Below are 23,469 nucleotides of genomic sequence, written 5' to 3' on the forward strand. Positions count from 1 at the left end.
TGCTAAAAGCTTTATGTTGATTACTAAATCCTTTTAGGCTCAAAGGCTCCATGTAAAAAGCTCCGACTTGCATTTAGAGCAAGTCACTATTATGTGGTTAAAGCTCTCTGGGGTACAAAGTTTTCAAAGTGGTTATTTGTCTACTGTCCTGTTAGCTACTTTTTCCCTCCTTCAGGCATTCTTCAGCCCCACTATCTGCACATACCTTTTCACTATTACATTAAAAAAAGGAAATGGTCAAATGAAAAACTCTGTTAACATAGGGTAGACATAGACATCTAACATTGCAACTGTGTCACAATAAAAATATTTATGGCAGCAAAAAATGGACAGCAAATAAATGTCACTACCTTTTTTTGTTCTGTGACAAAGGTAGTATTAAATAGGGCTGGTTTTTTTTGCAGCAGATGCCCATTTCTGGGCACATGCCCATTTCTGGTGGGAAAGTGACGGCAGCCTGAAGCTGCTTATACTGTCCAGCCACCATAGGCAGGTGCTCCAGGGGATTGAGGGGCCTAATTCTGTGCATCCTGGGAATTCTCTTGCATAATTGGGTCCCTCAAGCCCTTGGAGTACCTGCCTGGCTTTCCATGCTTACAGAGATGTGCTTTGGGGAATCTCACAGCATAACTGCAAATCACAGAATCATAGAAAATTAGGGTTGAAAGTGACCTCAGGACGTCATCTAGTCCAACCCCCTGCTCAAAGCAGGACCATCCCCAACTAGATCATCCCATCAAGGCTTCATCTCGCCCATTCTTAAAAACCTCCCAGGATGGAGACTGCACTATGTCTCTGAGTAACCTGTTACAGTGTTTTACTACCCTCCTAATGAGAAAATTCTTCCTAATATCTAACCTAAACTTCCCTTGATGCAACTTGAGACTGTTGCTCCTTGTTCTGTTATCTGCCACCACTGATAATAGCTTAGCTCTATCCTCTTTTGAACACCCCTGATATTAAGTCTCCTCTGTCAACCCTAGCTACCAGCCTCTAATCCTCTACTTACTACACTTTCATATAAGCATGTTGTGCTTTCTCTCTGTCATGGTGCCCTCAAGCTAAGAAGATTCCTGTAAACATCCACAGGCACTTAACTATTCTTCAAATACTTCTTTGACATTTTCCTTGCCTACAAAAATTTGACAAAAGCTAAGCTGCTGCTGTGCAGCTTGCCACCAGCCATACTGCAAGCATTGCTGTCCCTCTGTACTTCTCTATCTGCCTCCATCTTGTTTTTTGTCTTAGTTTGCAAGCTGTTTTGGGCAGGATGAACCATCTTTCTTTTCTGTGTTTGAACACTGCCTGGCACAATGGGGGCTCCATTCCTGACTACAGCTTCCACACATTGCAACAATACAGATAGATAACAGTCTCATTTCAACATTTCTGTTGATTTCAGTGCAAACATACAACGAACTTCAAATCACACACATATGGTGTGTGTGTGTGTATGTGCATGTGGAGGGAGATTTATAATGTAAAAATTGAATTCTCTTGTTACAGCAGTATAAATTCATTGACTTTTACTTTTTTATATCTTAATGTACCTGCACTGATGGAAAGCAGAAAAAAGAATCTGGCTTGCTGTGTTAATAGTTGTAAATCTATGTGCTGGCTGCTTTATGTTATTTAATTTTGTTTGAATACAAGACTTACCACCCATGATGACACTTGGTACTCTCTTTTGTAAACCAGAAATCAATGATCTGTTTCTATGCTTGGGCTCAGTGCATTTAAGCACAACTATATATTCCCACTGTTACCCTTGATAAAGGCCCCTATTGTGCTAAAATGTCAGACCTTTCTTAAACCTGAACAACTAAATAGAAAACAAACATTTTTTCTCAGATTTTAAGTTATTTTGTTGTAATACCTGAAACTTGATGTTCCTGTACCTGAAGAGCACTCTTTATGCTGATAAACTACTGGACACCCTTAAATACAGAGACTGAAAACTTGGCCCTATTATAGCCACTGGCAATTTTACCAGTGACTTAAATTAGGTCAGGATTTTGCCCTGTAGTTTGAATGAAGTTGAAGTTTGGAAGGTTTAACAAGCACACAATTGTTCCTGTATGATACTGAAAAGGCATGTGCAGAGGACATTTTTATTTTCAGATTTAAATTAATATGAAATGTTATTTTGGCTTTTAAAGGTAGTATTTTCTCTCAGAATACATTAAAAATATTTATGTTTGTACTATGAATAGCTATGCTCCCCTTGTATTTGTCCATTCTGCTTTTAAGTCTTGTAATCACAGTAAATGTTTTCAGTTGGATACAGACAGGTTATGCTTGTATAAAATTACTAGATGGTTAAATGTTAGATACATTTTTGCTTCATTAGGCACCATTTTCAATATAAAATCAGTGTGTTCATCATCTGTCAAATTTTCCATCATATTTTTAGACTTTTCAAAACATTCATCCTTAGCAAACTGCTCAGCAGACTAAGCTGCATACATGAGGGAGAAATGATTAAATACTTTAATGAGAAGTAACACTGGCATCTTGAATTAACCAACAAAGTTATTTGGCAAAATTTCTGGCAAAATAAATGGAAAGAAGATTATAGGCTGAAGATAGGCAAGAACTGAAATAACTGCTCCCAAAGCTACATAGCTATCTTCAAGCAATCACAATAATCAGAAAACCTACTGCTGAAAAAGGATAAGTATAATATTAAGTACAGGAGCCTTATATTCATATACCTGTTTAAATTACACAGGGTTGACCAACTAGTGACCTACAGACAATGTACAACTCACCAGGGCTTAATATGAAGCTCTTAAGATCCTACCGTGCTGCCGCTCCCCTCATTGATTTGGCTGCAGTTGTTGGGCTCTCCAAGCCTCCCTACTCCAGCTTCCACTTCCTGCTCCTGCCCCATGGGGTGTGATGGTGTGGCATGGCATAGTGCACCGGGGGAGCCAAGAGCTGGGAGCTGATAGTGAAACTGCAGGCAGTGGAGTCCTGGCATCGTTACGCGTGCGAGGGATGACTAGAGGTTGGGAGTATTCTAGAACATTTGAACTCCCAACCTTAATGATGTCATAACCCACTTCTGAAAGCTGAGCATGCACAGTGAGTGGTTTGACCAGTACCTAGTTGTTTGTTTGGTAACCAGGGGAACTGTGGCAGTTAGGACCATTATATTAATGAGTTATTATGGGTTGTTGAGATAGTTTGATTTGTATAGTCCTAGCTGTGATTGACTTTGATTGGCATTGACTGAGAGAGTAACAATTGGATCTGCACGTGATTGACAGGTGGCGTGGTTTGGATGTTATAAAGCCTGTCCAGCGTAGGGGCAGGCGTGGCTTTTAGAGGTAGTTGTCATCTGAGTTAGAGGTTTCTGAGACCTGCTCTGTCTTGCTCTCTCTCCCTCGTTTGCCTGGTGTGTGTGTGCACGCAACTGATTTAGTAATTTAGTGTTTGTGGAACCCATCTTTTATTGACTGTGGAGTGAGTAAGAACAGTGTGTGTGTGGGACAGTGTTCAGGAGCAACAACAGGAGGGTCCTGATCACCGGAGCACTTGCCGGCCACTCAAATGCTTCTGTGTATTGCATTGGTCAGGTAAAGTATCACCTACCCCTTTTCCAGGGTGCTCAGTATCCACCTGCGTGAGGGAACAGCATAGAAATCCTCAGGGGTGTGAGGCTGCAGAGCAGGCCTGCCCTGCCTGTCAGCTCTCTAAGGTGACAGTCTGCCACCGGGGGTGACAAACTGGCCTTGGGTTCTTTAGCTGTTCTATAATTTAACTATTTTATAGTACTGTGTGCTGTGTCTGTATACAGCTGTGTTTGGTTTTGTTGGTTGTTGTCTTTGATACACTTGTTAAACTTTACATTTGTGTGGAGTTTTGCTTGGTATTTTGTACCTCTGGTCGGGGCCAGGCAGTAGGCCAATTTCCAGATGGATTTAACTCTTTGGTGTCCCTTGAATCTAACAAGGAGGTTGGTAGAGGCTTAACAACCCTCTGTGTGTGTTTGAGAACGTGGGTGGGTGCCTGAAGTGGTCCACAGGGTTCTCTGCTTTATTGTGGTGTGCCTGCCTTCTCTTTTCCCCACTCTTCAAAGCTAGGGCACCTCCATGTATGGTGAAGTGGGAGCCCTTGGCCTGCACTGGTATGAAATAAGAGATAGAAAGACCTGCCTTCTTTCAATATATATGGTACCTTCTACAAGATCTCGTGGTACTTCTCTATTGCTCTTATTCTTTGTTCACCCTTGAAGTATTTTCAATAAAGATCACCTGCTAAGTTATCTCTCTCTCAGTTTCGCAGGCTTAATGCCTCACAATTTAATGAACTATTGTAAAGCAAAACTAAATTTCAGACTCACAGCTCATGTACTACTGATCATACATGTTCTAAGATGTCTGTTACTTCATCTTATGACAAAACTGAATGCTGTAAAAAGGATTTGTTCTACTTTAACTACCACCTGAATAATTTTGGGGTTGTTTTCGTATTCTTTTTAACATCTGTATAAACCACAAAGGAAGTTTGGAAAGGGAGCCATTATAAGAAATATTTAAAAGGAAAGTTTATTCACAAGCTTGCAAAGACCAATTTTTCCAACTATTTAGTTGGTCTAATAAAAGATGTCATATTTTCCCAAAGAACCTTGTCTCCCTATATCCTTAGACCAACACAGCTACAACCAACAACCCTAAAATAAGAAGAGTAAGATTTTGTTTTTAAATTAATATAACTAGCATTATATGATGCTAATAGCTAAGCCCTGTCTACAAACCCCTACTGGGATAATGTTATAGTCTTTGAGCTTGTATAAAAGGAAACTGGAATACTGCCTTACAAAAATACAACCCTCCAGCATCTTAATAGGATTCAAGAATATTCCATTAGTATACACAACTGAATTCAACTACAAACAGAAGTTAAAATTGCCTAATAGCTTATACTTCATTTTTTTTATAATCGTGTTTGTTTTTGTTTGATTTACATATTATAATGTGTGCAGGGTAATAACTCCAATTCAGTCAGATAGAATAAAAAGGCATAATTTTTAGGCCTTAATTATCCTCTTGAGAGAGCCATGTTTCGAGAATAATAGCCTAGCCCGATATTTGGCAATACCTTGTAGAAATATTTTTTCATTGAGACAACGTTTGGTAATATTTATGATACCTGACATAGTTTAACTGCTTACTTTAAAGGCAGACTAAAGACGGACTTCTGTCTACTATCAGACTTTGGGTAATATTTCATTAACAAGAATCTAGACTAACATCAGCTAGTCATTTTAGTTCCAAAAGCAAAAGCTAAACTGCAAGTGTAAACCTACTGGTTTTAATTGAGAATGACCATACCCAAAAAAATCACAAAGGTGCATATACTTCCAAGAGGTCACATGCCTATGCATGTGCTCAGGGGTAGGGGGTGCTGTTTTAATTACAGCAGTTTCCTGACAGCTGCTCTAATTAAAATGACTCACCATCACATGTATTAAGCACCACCAGATTTTAAAATCACCATGGGAGCACTTTAACAAAAACTCATTGCATGAGCTTTAAGTGCAAGCTCTCCCACAGCTATCTTAAAGTATGGGGAGGCTTAATACACGTAATGGTGAGGTGACTCATTCACATCCTAATTAGAACACAGAGCAGACTTGATTAACCAAGTCTTCTTGTTCGTGTTCTAACTGGAAAGCAAGCAAGCATGTCTATAGGCAGCCATTATTTCTAAAGTGAATGGAGAAGATGTTGGTGCTTACACACACACACATATGCACTCTCTTTCTCTCTTAAATAATAAACTTTAACTGAACATGCACAACCAAATCTACTAAGAACAATGACATGTCATCTCTGGCTGCAAGTACTTCCCTGTGACTAATCTCTGAACTTTGATGGTCTAAGATAGCAAGTCAGCACAGTTTGTTAATTGCTATAACCTCAACACATATCTACATCTAGGGGCTGAGAAGAATTGAGGGGACTGTAAGAAGTGACAAATGAGGAATTATGTACAAGATATTTTTCTCCTACAGGAAATACCTGTGGTAACTGTGTGATATCTCCTTAAAATGTTGTCTTTTTAAAATCACTTCTTTCTTAACCAGATTTTATACTAAATTTTATTTATTACAAGAACTTTACAGAATTTTAAATCACAAGGTAAATTTCCTAGTACTGATAAGTTATATAGACAAAGCAAGTTTTAATTTTAATTGTAAGAGCCAAATTTAAAGAGTCATAAATCCATATTCATTCGTGCATATAGACCACTGAGTTTGCAAATGATTTCGTGTGAAAATGATCAATTTTCTTCTTCCTATGTACAGGTTTTGGGAGCTGCATTTGCAAAATCTATCATGTACCTGTACAAGAGGAAGAACTTATTAGCAACAAGCGATAATGCTTCAGACATGAAAGTGAGAAGTGGGTGCACAAATGGAAATAAAACATATATAAAATGTACCATAAGAATTTAACAAGTGTAAGTCAATGATTTCTTCTGCATAAAAGATGCTAAGTCAAATAACCCTCATATAGTGCTAGAAAAAAAAGATGGATAACACTGTAGAGTACGGGTAAGCAAAATGTAGCTCATGGGCTGGATGCAGCATGCCAGGTCATTCTATCTGGCCCGCAAGTCCCTAAAAAAACTAGAAAATTAATATTTATCTGCCCCTGGCTGCCTGTCATGCAGCCCTCGCTGGCCTGCCAAAACTCAGTAAGCAACCCTCAGCCCAAAATAATTGCCTGCCCCTGCTGTAGAACATGTTGGAAAAATCTATGATGATTTTGCAGGCTTTTTAATACTCCAGTAATAAGAAATCTCCAAGGTTCACACTTGATAGTCTACTTCATATAACTCTCTCTGTGTTGTTACTAATGCCAATAAGTGTTTATCCTCAGTATCAGTTTTATTAGGAAAATGTTTGACAATATGCCACATGTTGACATAAACCCATATACCTTAGTATTACTGGATGAATAATATAGCAAAACACAGGTAGACTGTTTCTGGAGAGTGTTGGGTACAATTTCCATACTGAAAGTGCTATGGTGGACAACTAGGGGCCATGGTCTTCTTGACCTGCTGCTCACAAATAGGGATGAACTAGTGGGGAATGTAGTAGTGGATGGCAAACTGGGCAGCAGTGACCGTGAGATGATTGAGTTCAGGATCCTGAGGAAAGGAAGGATAGAAAGAACCCTGGACTTCAGAAAAGCAAACTTTGATTTACTCAGGGAACTCAAGGGCAGGATCCCCTGGGAACACAGTCTGAAGGGGACAGCTGGCTGTACTTAAAGAAGCCTTACTGAGAGTGGAAGAACAAACCATCCCAATGTGCAGGAAGACTAGCAAGTATGGCAGAAGACCAGCTTGTCTTAGCAGGGAACTCTTCAGTAAACTAAATCACAAAAAGAAAGCTTATAAAAAGTGGAAACTTGGACAGATAACTAAGGAGGAGTGTAACAGCCTTGCTTGGGCATGCAGGAATGAAGTCAAGAAAGCCAAAGCACATTGGAGCTGTAGCTAGCAAGGGATGTGAAGGATAACATGAAGTATTTCTACAAGTATGTGGGTAGCAAGAGGATGATCAGGGAAAGTGTGGGTCCCTTACTGAATGGGGGAGACAACCTTGTAACTGAGGGTGCAGAAAAGGCTGAATTGCTAGATACCTTTTTATCTCAGTCTTCACAGGCAAAGTCAGCTCCCAGACTACTGCACCAGGCAACACAATTTAGGGAGGAGATGAGCAGCTAAAAGTGGTGAAAGAGCAGGTTAGGGACTACTTAGAAAAAATGGGCATATACAAGTTCATGGGACCAGATGGAAATCACCTGAGGGTGCTGAGGAAGTTGGCTGATGAGACTGCATAGCCACTGGACATCATCTTTGAAAACTAATGGCAATCAGAAGAGGTCCAAGATGATTGAAAAAGGGCAAATATAGTGTCCATAATTAAAAAAGGGAAAAAAGGAGGATCCAGGGAACTACAGATAAGTCAGCCTCACCTCAGTCCTTGGAAAAATGGTAGGCAATCTGAAGACTGGAGGTACTCTGGGCAACAGTGACCATGATTAGGTTAGATTCACCATCTACCAAAAGGCTGGTAATTCTACCAAAAGAACAGAAGTCCTTGACATCAGAAGGGCAGACTTTGGTAAACTTAGAAGCCTAGTTGGAAAGGCCCTTCCTGATTTGGGAGCTCAGGAATGGTGGTGCTTCCCTTAAGGAGGCAATTCTCACTACTCAAAAAGAGGCTATCCCTGTGCGGTCAAAAGGAAGGAAAGGAGGCAAGAGACCTGCCTGGCTCAACAGGGACATCAGGGAACTTCTCAAAAAGAAAAAAGAAGTGTACATGCAATGGAAAAACAGTTCAGCATCCAGAGAGAAGTACACTCATACAGCCAGGGCCTGCAGGTATGACACAAAGAAAGCAAGACATGCATGGTGATCAAACTGGCAACTGAAATAAAAGAGAATAAAAAGTCCTTCTACAAATACATAGGGAGCAAGAAAAAGTCAAGCTCCACTGTGGGTCCCATACTGAATGCGGAGGGGGAGCCCACAGCTGATCCTTGTGAGAAGGCAGAGCTCCTTAATTCTTACTTCACATCAGTATTCTTGAGATCAGGCATGAACTCATCACCTGTCCAGAGTCCCAGAGAATATGGCAATAACAGTAGTCCACATAAAATCAGCCCCAAACAGGTGAAGATATGCTTAGTTTCATAGTTGGTAGAGTTAGAAGGGACCTGAGCTGATCATGAAGTCCGACCCCCTGCCAGGGCAGGAAAGAATGCTGGGGTCAAACAACCCTGGCTAGGTAATTATCTAGCCTCCTTTTGAAGATTCCCAGGGTAGCAGCCACCACCGCTTCCCTTGGAAGTTGGTTACAGATCCTAGCTGCCCTGACAGTGAAGTAGTGCCTTCTGATATCTAGCCTGTATCTACTCTCAGTCAGCTTATGGCTGTTATTCCGTATTACCCCCTATAGTGCTTGGGGGAACAGGGACTCTCCCACTGCCTGCTGGTCCCCTTTGGCCAGTTTATGATGGCCACCATATCCCCTTTCAGCCTTCTCTTGTGGAGGATGAACAGCTTCAGGTCCCATAGCCTCTCCTCGTAGGGCCTGTCCTGTTGTCCGCTGATCGTGCGAGTGTCCCTCCTCTGGACCATCTCAATACTGGCCACATTCCTCCTGAAGTGCGGTGCCCAGAACTGGACATAGTACTCCAACTGCAGCCTGACCAATGTCACGTAGAGGGGGAGGATCACCTCCTTGGACCTGCTCGTGATGCATCTATGGATGCATGACAAGGTGCAGTTAGCCTTCCTGACTGCATCTTCACATTGGTGGCCCATGTTCATCTTGGAGTCAATAATGATTCCAAGATCCTTTTATGCCTCTGTGCTGACTAGAGGTGAGTTCCCCAGCCTCTAGGTATGCTGGTTCTTCCTCCCCAGGTGCAGTACCTTGTACTTGTCAGTATTGAAACTCATTCTGTTCTCATCCACCCATCCCTGTAACCTGTCCAGATCTAGTTGTAGCCTGTCCCTCCCTTCTAGTGTGCCCACCTCTCCCCACATCTTAGTGTCATCCACAAATTTGAACAAGGTGCTTTTCACCCCCTTGTCCAAGTCATTGATGAAGATGTTGAACAGTGTGGGCTCGAGGACCGAGCCCTGTGGAATCCCACTGCCCATATCCCTCCTGGTCACAAATAACCCATCCACCACCACTCTCTGGGTGTGGCCCTCCAGCCAATTTGCGGCCCATCTGACTGTGTAGTCATCAACACCACTGTCGCCTAATTTTTTAATGAGAATGGGGTGAGAGACAGTGTCGAAGGCCTTCCTAAAGTCCAGAAAGACTACATCCACCAAAACACCTGCATCCAAGGATTTTGTGACCTGGTCATAGAAGGCAACCAGGCTGGTCTGACAGGACCTGCTTTTATTGAACCCATGTTGATTGCCCCTATGCATAATCTACCCTGCTGGTCCCTCGCAGATGTGCTCCTGGATAATTTTCTCAAAGAGCTTCCCCAGAAAAGAACATTTGAACATTTGAAAGTTTTCAAGTTGGCTGGGCCAGATGACCTGCACCCAAGAATCCTGAAAGACTGGCTGAACTAATAGCATTGCCTCTGGTGAGACTGTTGAAAAGTCACAGAACTCAGGAGTGGTCCAGAATGACTGGAAGAAGGCTAATGTGGTGCCCATCTTTAAGAAAGGAAAGAAAGACACCCCTGCAAACTATAGACCAATCAGTCTAACTTTGATCCTTAGAAAAATATTTGAAAAAATCAACAAGGAGACCATCAACCACAAGCTCATAACTGGTGGTGTGCTAAGAAAGAACCAGCTTTACTTTGTCAAGGGGGGGTCATGCCTAACAAACCTGGTGTTCTTTTATGACCAGGTAACTAATCAGCTGGACACAGGACATGAGGTAGACATCATCTACCTAGACTTCAGCAAGGCCTTTGACACTGTTTTGTATGAGATTCTCTCAATTAAGTTGGAGGGTGCTGGTTTAGATTAGGCTACACTGAGGTGGGTTTGCAACTGGCTTAGCAGTCAATCCCAGCAAGTTGTAATTGATGGGGTGGCCTCATCCTAGAGGACTGTCTCTAGTGGCATCCTCCAGGGATCAGTGCTTGGGCCTGTACTCTTTAATATCTTTATCAGTGACTTGGATGATAAAGTGAAAAGTGCAATGATTAAGTTTGCAGTTGACAACAAGCTGTGTGGAAATGCGGACACATCTGAGGACAGAGGAAGTATCCCAGATGTCCTTGACAGGCTGGTCCTATAGGCTGAATGTAATCAGATGAAGTTCAATAGGGATTAATGCCTTCATCTGGGTAGGAAGAACCTTCACCATAACTATACAATAGGTAGAGATCAACTGGCATCTGAAAGGGACTGGGGGGGTGACAATTGACCAAAGGATGAATATGAGTCATCAGTGTGATGAAGTCACCAACAGGGCAAACAGAACTCTGGTGTGCATCAGCCAATGTGCTGTAAATAGATCCACAGAGGTTCTCTTCCTCTATTCGGCATTAGTGAGGCCACAGCTGGAGTATTGTATCCAGTTCTTGGCACTGCACTTCAAGAAGGATGTGGATAAGCTCAAAAGAACACAGAGAAGGGCCACCTGCATGATCAGGAGCCTGGGGGATAGGCCCTATGAAGAGAGACTCTGGGAACATGGCCTGTTCAGTCTGAATATAAGAAGACTGAGAGGTGACTTGACAGCTGCCTACAAGTATGTCAGGGGTGAACATCAACTCTTCAGAAAGACACCCTTTCAGAGGATGAGGTCCAAAGGGCACAAGCTAGTTAAGGAAAAATGTAGGATATACATAAGGAAAAAGTTATTTTCTGTAAGGGTAACTAGAATCTGTAAGACACACCCAGCAGAGGTGATGCAATTGCTATCCCTGGGGGTGTTCAAGAGGAGGCCGAACAATCACCTCGTGGAGAACATTTGAGCCCAGTTACCTCCTGCTCATGGCTGGGGACCAGACTTGATGATCTTAGAGGTCCCTTCCAGTCCTTCTATTCTATGATTCTATGGTTCTATTAAAAATCATGAAGCAGGTCCTCAAAGAATCCATTTCTAAGCACATGGAGGAGAAAAAGATGATTAGGAATAGTCAGCATGAATTCACCACGGGTAAGTCATGCCTGACCAACCTGATTGCCTTCTATGATTAGATGACTGGCTCTGTGGACACAGGGAGACCAGTGGATGTAGTATACCTTGATCTTAGCAAGGCTTTTGGAACAGTTTTCCACAACATTCTTGCAGGCAAGCTATGAAATTATGGGATGGATGAATGGATTGTAAGGTGGATAGAAAATCAGCTGAAGCATTGGGCTCAGAGGGTAGTAATCAATGGCTCAATGTCTAGTTGGCAGCTGGTATCAAGTAGAGTGCCCCAGGGGTTGGTCCTGGGGCCGTTTTTTTTCCCCAGTGTCTTCATCAATGACCTGGAAGATAGCATAGGGTACACTGTCAGCAAGTTTGCAGATGATACCAAGCTGGGGGGAGTAGTAGGTATGCTGGAGGGTAGGGCTAGGATTCAATGACCTATACAAATTGGAGGACTGGGCCAAAGCAAATGTCATGAGGTTCAAGAAGGATAAGTGCAAGGTCCTGCAATTAGGATGGAACAATCCCATGCACCATTATAGGCTGGAGGCTGACTAGCTGATTATTCCCCTCTGTTCAGCACTGGTGAGGCCACATCTGGAATACTATGTTCAATTTTGGGCCCCTCACTACAGAAAAGAAATGACCAAGTTGAAGTAAGTCCAATGGAGGGCAACAAAAATGGTTCAGGGGCTGGGGCACATGACTTCTGAGGAGAGGCTGAGGGAACTGGGCTTATTTAAACTGCAGAAGAGATGACTGAGTGGGGGGAATTGATAGCAGCCTTCAACTACCTGAAAGGGGGTTCCAAAGAGGATGGAGCTAGACTGTTCTCAGTGGGGGCAGATGCCAGAATAAAAAGCAGTGGTCTCAAGTTGCAGAAAGGGAAGTTAAAGTTAGATAATAGGAAGAATTTTCTAGGAGGGTAGTAAAACACTGGAACAGGGTACCCAGAGAGGTGGTGGAATCTCTCTCCTTGGATGTTTTTAAGACCTGGCTAGACAAAGCTTTGGCTGCAATGATCTAGTTGGGGCTGGTCCTGCTTTGGGATGGGGGTTGAACTAGATGATCTGCTGAGGTTCTTTCCAACCCTCATTTTCTATGATTGTATGATTGATCAAAGCTTTCAGGTATTTAATGGTTTGGCTGCATAGGCAACAAATAATCAATTAATAGAATTTTTCTTTTTCATGGAGGGTGTCTCTTGAAAGCTTCACACACCTCCTGAATTATAGATAAAGTTTTAGCTTTAATGGATTTAACAAATCAAAATAAACAGTGCAGAAACTCAGCTAAAAAACTTTGAATTTGACTTTCATGAACATGCTGACTTTTTCCCACAATCAAAAGATTTCTCTGACATATTCTTGCCAGGATGATGATCTAAGTGACATTTGTAAAACCATTTCAAAATACTATTATTCAATAAACTAGCTTCTTCCATTGCTAATAACCATAGGACCCGAACCTTTATTAAGCATTTTCTTGGAGTTTTGCCCATTACTGGTTTGAATATTGTTTATTGTGATGGGATATGTCAGCTGAGGTCACAAGCAAACATTTTCCTTTTGCACAAAGTACTAGGACAAGACTAAAAACTGCAGGGAGCATTTTTTATATAAGTGGCTCAGAACACTATGGACAGGATCATTATGACTGACTATATATATATATATATATATATATATATATATATATACACACACACACACATACATATATATATTACCTTATAGCCAATCTAATTTGTATGCTTAGCCAAATAAATACTGTAACATAATTTATTAATGTACTGTTTTTCCTTCTGGCATATTCATGGTGTTAGGCAGCATAATAGAAACATGACTGAAACAGAACATTATGAAAAAGCATCATTTTAAAAATCAAGGAAACTAATTTAAATGATAAATTTGTTTGTATTATAACTATTCCTTCATTGTAGGAAATTACAATGTTACATATGCAGTTTTCATTTTATGTAGGGAAAAATGCTTTATTAGATATATTTTTATAATAATTATTATAGTCCTGTCCAAGGTTAAAAATGCATATCAATTCCACAAAGTTACTTTTTGTGGACCCATTGCCCAGTTCCACATAATAACCCCTTTTTGGGCCCATTGTCCAATTTTAAGTCCCACACTTGAAGAAGGATGTGGACAGTTTTGAAAGAGTGCAATCCAGTGAACAAAAATAATTAGGGGCCTGGAGATAAGACTTATGAGGAAAGGCTGCATGAATAAAGATTGGAGAAGAGATGACTGAGGGTACATTTGGTAACAGTCTTCAAATACCTGAAGAGCAGAGAGGATGGAGATTTTTTGTCTGTGATCGTAAGGGATAGGACTAGGCAAAATGGCTGCAAACTTCTGTAGGAGAAATTTAGATTGGAGATTAGGAGGAACTTTCTGACTCTGGGTGGGGAGAGGGGGAGGTCATATATTGCAACAGGCTACTTAAAATTGTGGAATCTCCATGCCTGGAAGTTTTCAAGAGCAGGTCAGACAGAATGTCTAGTCAGGGATGCTCTTGGCTTGAGCAGGGGGTTGGACTAGATGATCTCATGAGGTCCCTTTCAGCTCTACAGTCCCTACTGTAAGATCCTGTTATAGATGCTGGCTGCAAAATGTGGCCCTGTTTCCATGCCTGAGTCCTGATTCTTCCAGTAATTGCCACCAACAGAAAACTGGTAATTTAGCATTAGAATTGATCTCTTTAGTGATTTATATCATCCTCACTCAGAGTATATCTGTCAATGGGCCTAATCATGACATTCATTTTAACCTAGTAATTAGTTTTTCACAAGGTCCAATACTACTACAGACATTTTTGCAACAGCAATGTAGTGAAATGGATAATATTGAGATCAAATTGGAAAAATGCTACAGTACATATATTACAGGCCTCTGTGAAGCAGCAAATATTCACTTTGGATTCAGATTTGGCTGATTCAGAGGGACAGTGATTTGATTTGGTGATTCAAAACACTGTCCCAATTCAATTTGGCTGATTCAGATTCAGAGATTCGGCAATAGACTATAATGTGGAATCACTAAAATACCTGTAACTTTGTAATTTGTTGGCAGATTTAGATAAAAGCAGCAGGGATGGTAGCCGCTTCTGAGGGCATGAAATGTGCCAAGTTTCAAGGAGATAGGTGCAGGGGTTTCTGTGAAAGTGAACCTCAAATTGTTGAAAGCAAAACTCATATCACTTGTGTGTGTTAAGGCAGAGTGGAATGAAAACAGCATGGATGGTAGCTCCTCATACAAGCATGAGGCCTGCCAGGTTTCAGACAGAGTGGTGCAGGGGTTTCTGTGAAAGTGAACCTGAAGGTTCTGAAAGCAAATACAAAAAGTAAATAGGTGCAGAGTGAGGAGGGTGGCACTCACTCCATCTACACATGGAGGTTGGGGAACCCCAGCAGCAGGAGGTTCACCTTCAGGAACACCAGCTGCTACACCAAAACACAATCCAAGAGGGTGGGGTGTCAGAACATCCACAGCAATGCTGAACACTTTCTTGGTCGGTGGACAGGACAGGTGTTCCCAGGCAACCGTGGCAAGATCCTGCCACACCTGGCCATGGGTTGCCCAATAGACAAAGGGGTCACAGTGTAACAGCTCCACATCCTCTGCAAGATAGGTAGCCACAGAAACCTCCACACTACCTGCCCAATGCTGGGATCTAGTGTCTCTGGACCCCAGCACTGAAGCCATGCCATTGACCCACACTGGCAGCAGCTGTGGTGGAGGAGATTGGTTTGTGGTTGGACTGCTGGCACGGGAATCCAGTGATTGAGGGTTTTGCTGCTGCAAATGCTCCCCTTCACCCTTGGGTTGCACATGCCCACCAGCACATGGACTGTACTGGACCGCAATGGATCCAGTCATTTTTTGATGCTCTCCTTCAGCTACTTCACCAGTGCCTGAAGCTCTGGTGAAAGCAACTTGCCCCAGCCAGGAACATCAATCCCATGGAACTTCTCCATTCCATTATCACACTCCTTCACTACGGGGATCACCTGGCTAAGGAAGGCATTGCCAGTGCTGAGGCTCTTGATGGTCTTGAGGAATGGCTTGAGGACCACCAAGATCTCATGGATGGCCTTCTGTAGCTCGACCAGCCTTTTGAGCACCAGGTATGTGGAGCTCCACTGAGTCTCCACATCGTGCATGACTTTGTGTTGTGGGATGCTCAGCTCTGCCTGTTTTTCCCATAGCATTTTGCCCCCACTTGATGCTCCAGTGGAAGTAGCCTGCCACCTTCCTGCATTTTGAAATGAGATGGCTGGCAGTGACGGTGCCATCACCAGCAGCCCTGTCCCCCTCCAAGGGGTCCCTGACTATGAGGTGGAACTTATGTGCTACACAGAGGATACCAACACAATTGGCATCATGCACTGCTTTGACCATATTGGCACTGCTGTCAGTGACCATGAACCCATGGGTGAGCTCACCCTGCCCAACAAGCCACCTACACCATGCTGTTCATGGCCACCGTGATCTCCCTTGCTGTGTGGGACTCATCCATCACCTCCACTTGAAGGAGAGCCCACCCACGCCCTGACTGATCGCACCAGTGCCCTGTGAGGGAAAGGTAGGCATGATCTCCACCCCTGTTGCTCCAGATGTCCGAGGTGAAGTGCAAGGCCTGAAGTCCTACTTTCCACAGCTCCTCCCTCAAATACTCCCTGCATGCCTCCAAGGCACCACTGTTCTGCTAAAGGTGGTGCATGTGAGCACTTGGTACAATGCGGTCATGAGTCACCTGAACCTTGGACGTTCAACAAAGGAGAAGGGCTGGCCATCCAGAGCAAGCATCTCCCCAATGCTCTAGGGCAGTGGTCTCCAAACTTTTTTGATTGCGCACCCCATCAGTAAAAATTTTTTGAGCACACCCCCCAATACATGTATATTTATATTCGCACACCCCTATCAGTAAAAAAATTTTAAGCATGTACCCCCATGCTTAAATATATAAATATATATATATGTATATTTATATAAATATAAATAGAAGTTCTAATATTTTCTTCCTGCACCCCAATGGACCATCTTGCGCACCCCACTTCGGAGACCACTGCTCTAGGGGACTTTGTCTTTTGAATGCACCCCCTTGTCTCTGCCTTTCCCTCAGTGGTCCAGGGTGGCCTGCCTCTGCATCTTGGGGATGGAGGCTTTGGAGTGAGAGAGGGACTTATTTTGGGGCATGCTCCCAGTGGTGCCAGGCTGAGGAGGAATAAGGGCAGGGGGGTGCTGCTTCCTGAGATGCAGCAGCATCGCTGTGGTGGTAAAGTGTTTCACCTCCTTGCCCCAGCTCATCTGCTTTGGCAGTGCTGGCAGGTAATGTACCTGGGATCATCTGTCACCTCAGAATGATCCCATATTACACTACCCACCTCCTTCTGGGTTGAAGGTGGGGATCCTCAATGGACAGGATATACCTTACAAGAAGAAAGACTGCAGCAAGAGACTAAGCCTTTCAGGCACTGCTGCTCCAAGAGAGAGACAGCTCACAAAAGGCACGGATCACTTCAGACATAGAAACAACATATAAAGCTATGTCCCTCCCCCAGAGCACTGTGATTGGAAGGGAACTCAAAGAAAGATCACAGTCACTGGCCACCTACAGATGTCAATATTAGAGCAGTCTTTCCCCACCACACTCAGCCATATCCATATATGGAAGATCACCCCTCCCCCTCCCTCTTTTCAGTTTCTGTTTGCTGCAAGCCTTCCAAATCTCCAAATCTCTTTGATTCTGTCTGAATCGATTCAGAGGCTTCCAATTAGATTTTGACCTTTAATTCAATTTGGATTGGGAAGTTCAGCTGCCAAATCAGGCCAATCTCCTCTGAATCTAATTGGATACCACAGCTTTGCACAGCCCTAATATATTATCATTTGTCTCCTACTTGCAGAGAGATGAATTTTGAGAAATTAAGTAGTTTAGCCTCAATTAGCATCATGTAGATGGATAGTTTTAATTATATTAAACACTCTCTTTCTAGAACAGGTTTGAAAGCCATAATTAAGATTTTTTAAAATTTATATTTGCATGCCATATTATTTATTGGTTTAATATTTGAATTTTGTTTTTGATTTGGTTTTTACCTAGATGGAGATAATTGAATAAAAATGTAGTTCTTTAGCTTGCCTTCCAGAGGTAAAGAGGATTTTTTGGGAGGACGACATGCTTTTCACATGTGGCTTTCCCTAATTTCAACATTTCTCCAACACTACCAAATTAAAAAAGGCATTGTTATATGGCCATTTGTGAGCCAACACAACAGGAGTATTTGCTTTGGAATGCTAATATGTAAAAGATATACTGTGTCATTGATTGCTCCTGTGTACAATTCATAATTTATACTTGCTGTCTCTCACTTCACAGTTATGTGATTCACACTTAATAAGGTAAGATATGCTCCTCCTTCAGCTGAAAGCAATGGAAGTGTTGCTGTTGAATTCTTTTGACACTTAAGTTGACCAGTTTTTTTGCAGCTGCACTTAATTCTATTTTTAATACTTTAAAATTTTTTCAGAGTACCAATTCCTTGGGGTCCTGGATGCTTTCTAGCACTACAAAAATAGTGTCATTGAAGTATATATTCCCCTTAACATGACAGAGTCACCACAAAGGTGTGCTCTCGAGCCAGTAGATGAAAGTAGCTGCTTCTTTGATCCCCCTCCTCCCAACAGAATCTGTTAATAAGCCTTATCAATGACAGCCTGCCTTCCTTCTTTAGGGGAAAGAAGACTCAGAAGGCTGTCACTGATCAGCTGGCAGCTGTTGCTGTGGTCTGCTGCTCCCAGGCTGGAGCACAACTTGTTTTTGAGATTTTTAGAACTCTTTTCCTCATTTTGATTTGTTTCTTTAGGGGAACTTTTAGTGTTTTTAAAAGGTATTCAATGAACCTGTTACGGGAATATGGGTGTTTTGTTTACAACTCTGGTAATAGTGGCACAATTTATCTTGGCAGCATGCCGTAATCCTTAAAGAAAATCCACCTTTAGTGGTGATAGTTCTCGGTTATAATTCAATCTATGACTTGCATGCAAAATTTTCAACTGGTTAGTACTACTGTTAACATCCTTCTGAAGAGAGCTAGACTAACTAGCAAATCATTTCACATATAAATAGGTTAGATGCTCAGTGTGAAAGAGTAAATTTTGATCACAATCCACCTGAGAGGAATTTGAACCAGGAATGTGCCCATTAACATATTCTGAACACCCCAGTTCCCACAGACTTTTATGTAAGTGATTTTCAAAAAAGCTTAACAGTTAGATATCTTAATCCTACTTAAATTTAATGTAATTTGTGGCATGCATGTGACTATTTTCCTCAAGTTTCTTTTTTTTTTTAAAGAATCTCAGTCAACAGCTTTAATTAATAGGAAAGAATTAGTGTCCAGTGCTATTAAAAACTGTTTCTTACAAAAAACCCCCCAAAACTGACAAGAATTATAATTGACTTCTTACTGGTGGACTGCTGAAAATGTAGAAGGATGAACCTTTCAATGCCAGGAACTTGAATTTGTATATCTGTGATGAATCAATTCCATCAAGTCTCTCATTCACCCATCCCATATGTATGATCTGTAGGGCAAAAGCAGTGATAATTAAAATTCAATCTTCAACAGAAGCACAATATATATCATATTTACTTCAACATAAGGTGACCCTGTATATAGGACAACCCCCCAGTTATTAAATTCTCTACAAGAAAAAAAAATATTATATTTTTCCAGGTGTAGAATCAAATTATTGGAGGTTTGTCTTGAATGTGTCCCCTTCCCAGTGCTACAGCAGGGAAAATAGTGGTGGGGGGTCAGGTGGCTGGCGGGGTCAGATCCCTTGTCCTCAGCCCCTTGACCAATTTCTTCTCCCTGCAACCTTCCTGCCACATTTACTATCAGACCCTACTTAGGCTCTGCTTCCTCCCTGAGGACAATGTGGAAAAAGTGAGCTGTATGTGACAGTAAGGTGGGGGAAAGGGACAGAGGGAAGGGCAGAAGCTGCAGAAAGCCCAGAAAGACTACGTCCACTGCTACCCCTGCATCTAAGGATTTGGTGACCATAGAAGGTCACCGGGTTGGTCTGACAGGACCTGCCATTCATGACTGGAACTGGATGTTCTGGTCGGAAGTCCTGGGACCCTCAAAAAATGTATATGCAGATGGGGTACAGGGCTGCCTGGTCCATCTCCACCCCACAGGTCCATCTCCACCCCTGCCCGGTCCATCTCCACCCCAAGAAGTGCACACACGTGGTTTGAGACACCTCAAAACTGTTTGAGGCACCACAAACTGCACTCAGTGTGTGTATACCCATTTACTGTGCTGCTAACTTGCAGCATGGTGGGGTTTTTTGATACAGGGAGATCCCAGTGTAAGAAAAAACAAAAAAAAATCCTCTGCTAACAAAATCTGCACTTTTGAGAAAAAAATGTGAACCATCGGAAATGGAGCCTTGGTGGCCAGAGCCATGCTCTGGCTGCTAGCCAGGCTCTGAGTGGTCAGATAAAAACTGCTGCTGTCTCAGGAGGCCCCCAGGGTCCCAGGTAAAGCTACTAGGGCCAGCAAAGGTGCAAATTTGTGCTACTGCTCTTTTTGCTGCAGCAACTACATGTTTCTGCATGTGGGGACAGTCCATAGACAGAAGAGCCACAGTAATCGCATAGCAAAGAGAGGGGAGATGTTTGCCAGATATTTAAGGCTGGTAAAGAAACAGAAATAATTGGAAATGGAAAAGAAAGGTGCAGTTCAGCTGTGGGAGTCAAGAGGAAGTACAAATGTATTTGATATAGTGGTTCACGATGACTTTAAAAACAGTTGGTGCTAAGGGGGACTGAGCACAATGGGCACAATTTTGCATTCAGATGGACTGCACTAATCTAGTCTTTTGCTACGTTCCCATCACTGCGCTTGCCTAATGTGGGACATGTATTTTATGAGCATGTTCAGCCTGAGCTGCATTCAATCAACTTCATAGTACATGCTACTTCTAGCAGCAGTTTAATGCTAGACAGTGTTTTTAATGAGGGGGAGGGATAAGGGGGGCAGGGGTTTGCTGGTACATAAATATAAAGTGAGGGGCTTTTCTTCCCCTTGCTGACTGGGGGGGAAAAAATCTTGTCTTATATTTGAGTTAACACAGTTCAGATGAGTGACCTTGAATTTCAGTCCATCAAATCTGTATCTTCACCTTCCTCAGCTCCTTCTGTTGCCCTTGACCATCCACTGTACAACTAGCTTTCAGGTGTACACAGAGGCATGAACCATAGTGCATAGGCTCTTGGCCCCAACCTATGTAGCTGAATCATATTGACTCTGCTCCAGCAAGGACCTTCATCAGACGTGTGTGGTGTGAACATGGATGGGAAACAGCTAGTAAAGGTTTGGGATAGATAAGTTTATTCTGATATAACAAGTTGCAGCTGGCCAAATATTTTTTCCCTTAATTGAACTTGAATATTTCTGGAGGTTCCAAAAAAATGCCACTGGTATAAAACCCTGCAGTATATAGTTCAGTATACACTGAAGTTCCTGGCTAAGTGCAAATAGTCAAAAAGGCTAGGGTGGAATTGAGCCATTCTTTTCAGGTTTCTCTAAGCTGTGAAGATTGAACCAATAGTGAACTGAATTCATGTTGCCAGCCATTGTCAAGTCCAGCCCAGCCCAGCCAAGCAGGGGCCATCCCTGATGCACACCCCAGGCCCCCTGCTGTCCCCCTGCAGGGGAGATGAAAGCAGACCCCGTCCTAGTACTGATCCTCCCCCCGCCCCCCAATTGGGCATCTGGACATGGGAAAGAAGCCTCAAGGGACTTCCCTTAGCAAGGTCACCCAGTCCAGGGCTGTCCTGCCATGAGGTGCCCCTTGCTGAGAGGAATCCACTCCTCCACCTTCCCGCTATCCAGCTGGCAACTTGGCTCCCACTGTGTGCCCCCATGCCTGACTGTAGGGGCAGACACCTGGTCAAAGAGAATGCTCCCCCCTCCCATGTGTGGCAGCAACAGGGGGTAGGGGCAGCCATGGGCCAAGGGAAGCCCCTCCAAACATGGGGCTCCCCCTGTGTCCCAGGGGATGCTCCCTCCCTCCCTCCCACCTGCAGCAGAGCCAAGTCACCCAGCTGTACGGGGGTGTGGGGAATTCCGCTTGGCTCTCTGGGGCAGGGCTGCAGAACCCTAGGCTGGGCCAGTGGGAACTCCCTGAGGCATGAGTCTCCCCTTATGCCCTCACACCCAGCTGCAGGCACCCAGATCAGGGGAATGCTCCCCGCTTCCCACCTGCACCAAACTGCCCGACCCCATGGGGGAGGGAGAGAGGGGGTTCCCATCGGCTCCCTCCCTTGGATGTGGGGCCCCAGGATGGACTGGGGGAATCCGCCTGAGGCATTGGGCTCACACTGGATTCTCATGCCTGGCTGCATGTGCAGGCATCTGGCCTAGAGGAATGCTTCCCTCCTCCCACCTGCAGCCTGGCCATGCAAGGGGTTGGGGAGTAATTCCTCTCAGTTTCCTAGGATAGGGCAGCCCCAATCTGGGGGACCCCAGGTCAGGGGAACCCCCCTGAGGTAAGGGGCTTCCCCCGTGCCCCCATGCCCAGCAACATGGGCAGGTACCTGGCCTGAAGAAATGCTCCACCCCCCCCAACTTGTGGCAGTGGCAGAGTTAGGTTACTGGCCACACAGGGGAGTGGAGGGTTTGGGGCGGGTTCACCTTGGCTCCCTGAAGCATGGCAGACCAAGGCTACTGTGGTTGTGGCTGGGGTGGGGGGAGGCTCTGTTTTCCTCACCTCCCACTTCCACTGGGCTGACAAGCGCAGGCAGGATGCAGGATGGGGAGCAAAGGAAGAGGCTTTGCTGTCTCAGCTGTGTGATAGCCCGGGGGTGGGGCCATCTAGGTGCTAGGCTGGAGCAGCGGAGTCTGAGCCGTGTTTCAACAAGCAGTCCTGTGAGGGGATGTTTGCAGGGGACCACGAATCATCCCAATATGCTGGGAGACTGTGAGGTAGCTTGAGTTGGGATGGGATCTGGGACAGAAGTTTGATAGACCAGTTTAACCTAAATCAGTTAAGTCTGATATTACATCATAGACTTCATAGTCATTAGGGCTGAAAGGGACCTTGCAGGAGCATTGGGTCCAGTCCCCTGCCTAAGGGGCAGGAAGTCTGCTGGGGTCAAATGACCCAAGCAAGATACTCATCCAAGCGCATTTTAAAGGTGTCCAGAGTAGGTGCTTGCACCAGTTCTGTGAGGAATCTATTCCAGACTCTGGGGATTCAGATGGTAAATAACATTTTTCTTATGTCCAGCCTAAAATAGTCTTCCCGGAGTTTGTGACTGTTAGACCTAGTCTTCCCTTGGGGTGCCCTGGTGAACAGACATTCTCTGAGTTCCTGGTGCACACATCTTATATACTTAGGCTGCCACCAAGTCCCCCCTGAGCCTTCACTTCTTCAGGCTAAAGAGTCTCATGGCTCTTAGCTTCTCTTCATAAGGCCTGTTCTCTTGCCCTCTGATCATGCATGTGGCTCTCCTCTGGACTCTCTCAAGCTTCTCCACATCCTTCTTGAATTGTGGAGCCCAGAATTGGATGCAGTACTCCAGCTGCAGCTTCACCAAGGCTGAGTACAGTGTGAGGATGACATCCTGAGATTTACTTGAGAAGCACTTATGAATGCAAGCCAGAGCTCTGTTTGCTTTACCAGCTGCAACATTGTATTGGTGGCTCATGTTCATCTCGTGGTCAATCATGACCCCCAAGTCCCTTTTGGCTGGGGTGCAAGTGAGCATAGCCCTGCTAA

At 43.7% G+C, this 23,469-nt stretch overlaps 1 protein-coding gene across 1 annotated transcript in view; it reads right to left on the reverse strand.

The window, feature by feature from the left end:
• Positions 1 to 23,469, reverse strand: part of SNTG2 (syntrophin gamma 2) — a 597,901-nt gene that overhangs the window by 80,149 nt on the left and 494,283 nt on the right. Inside the window, exon 12 of the mRNA XM_090031379.1 lies at positions 19,144 to 19,260. Within this exon, the coding sequence (XP_089887505.1) occupies positions 19,144 to 19,260 (117 nt within the window). The remainder of the gene's footprint in view (positions 1 to 19,143; positions 19,261 to 23,469) is intronic.

The sequence above is a fragment of the Crocodylus siamensis genome, chromosome 1, assembly GCF_052110815.1.
Source record: "Crocodylus siamensis isolate JL-2025a chromosome 1, ASM5211081v1, whole genome shotgun sequence".
In the NCBI taxonomy this organism is placed as follows: domain Eukaryota; kingdom Metazoa; phylum Chordata; order Crocodylia; family Crocodylidae; genus Crocodylus; species Crocodylus siamensis.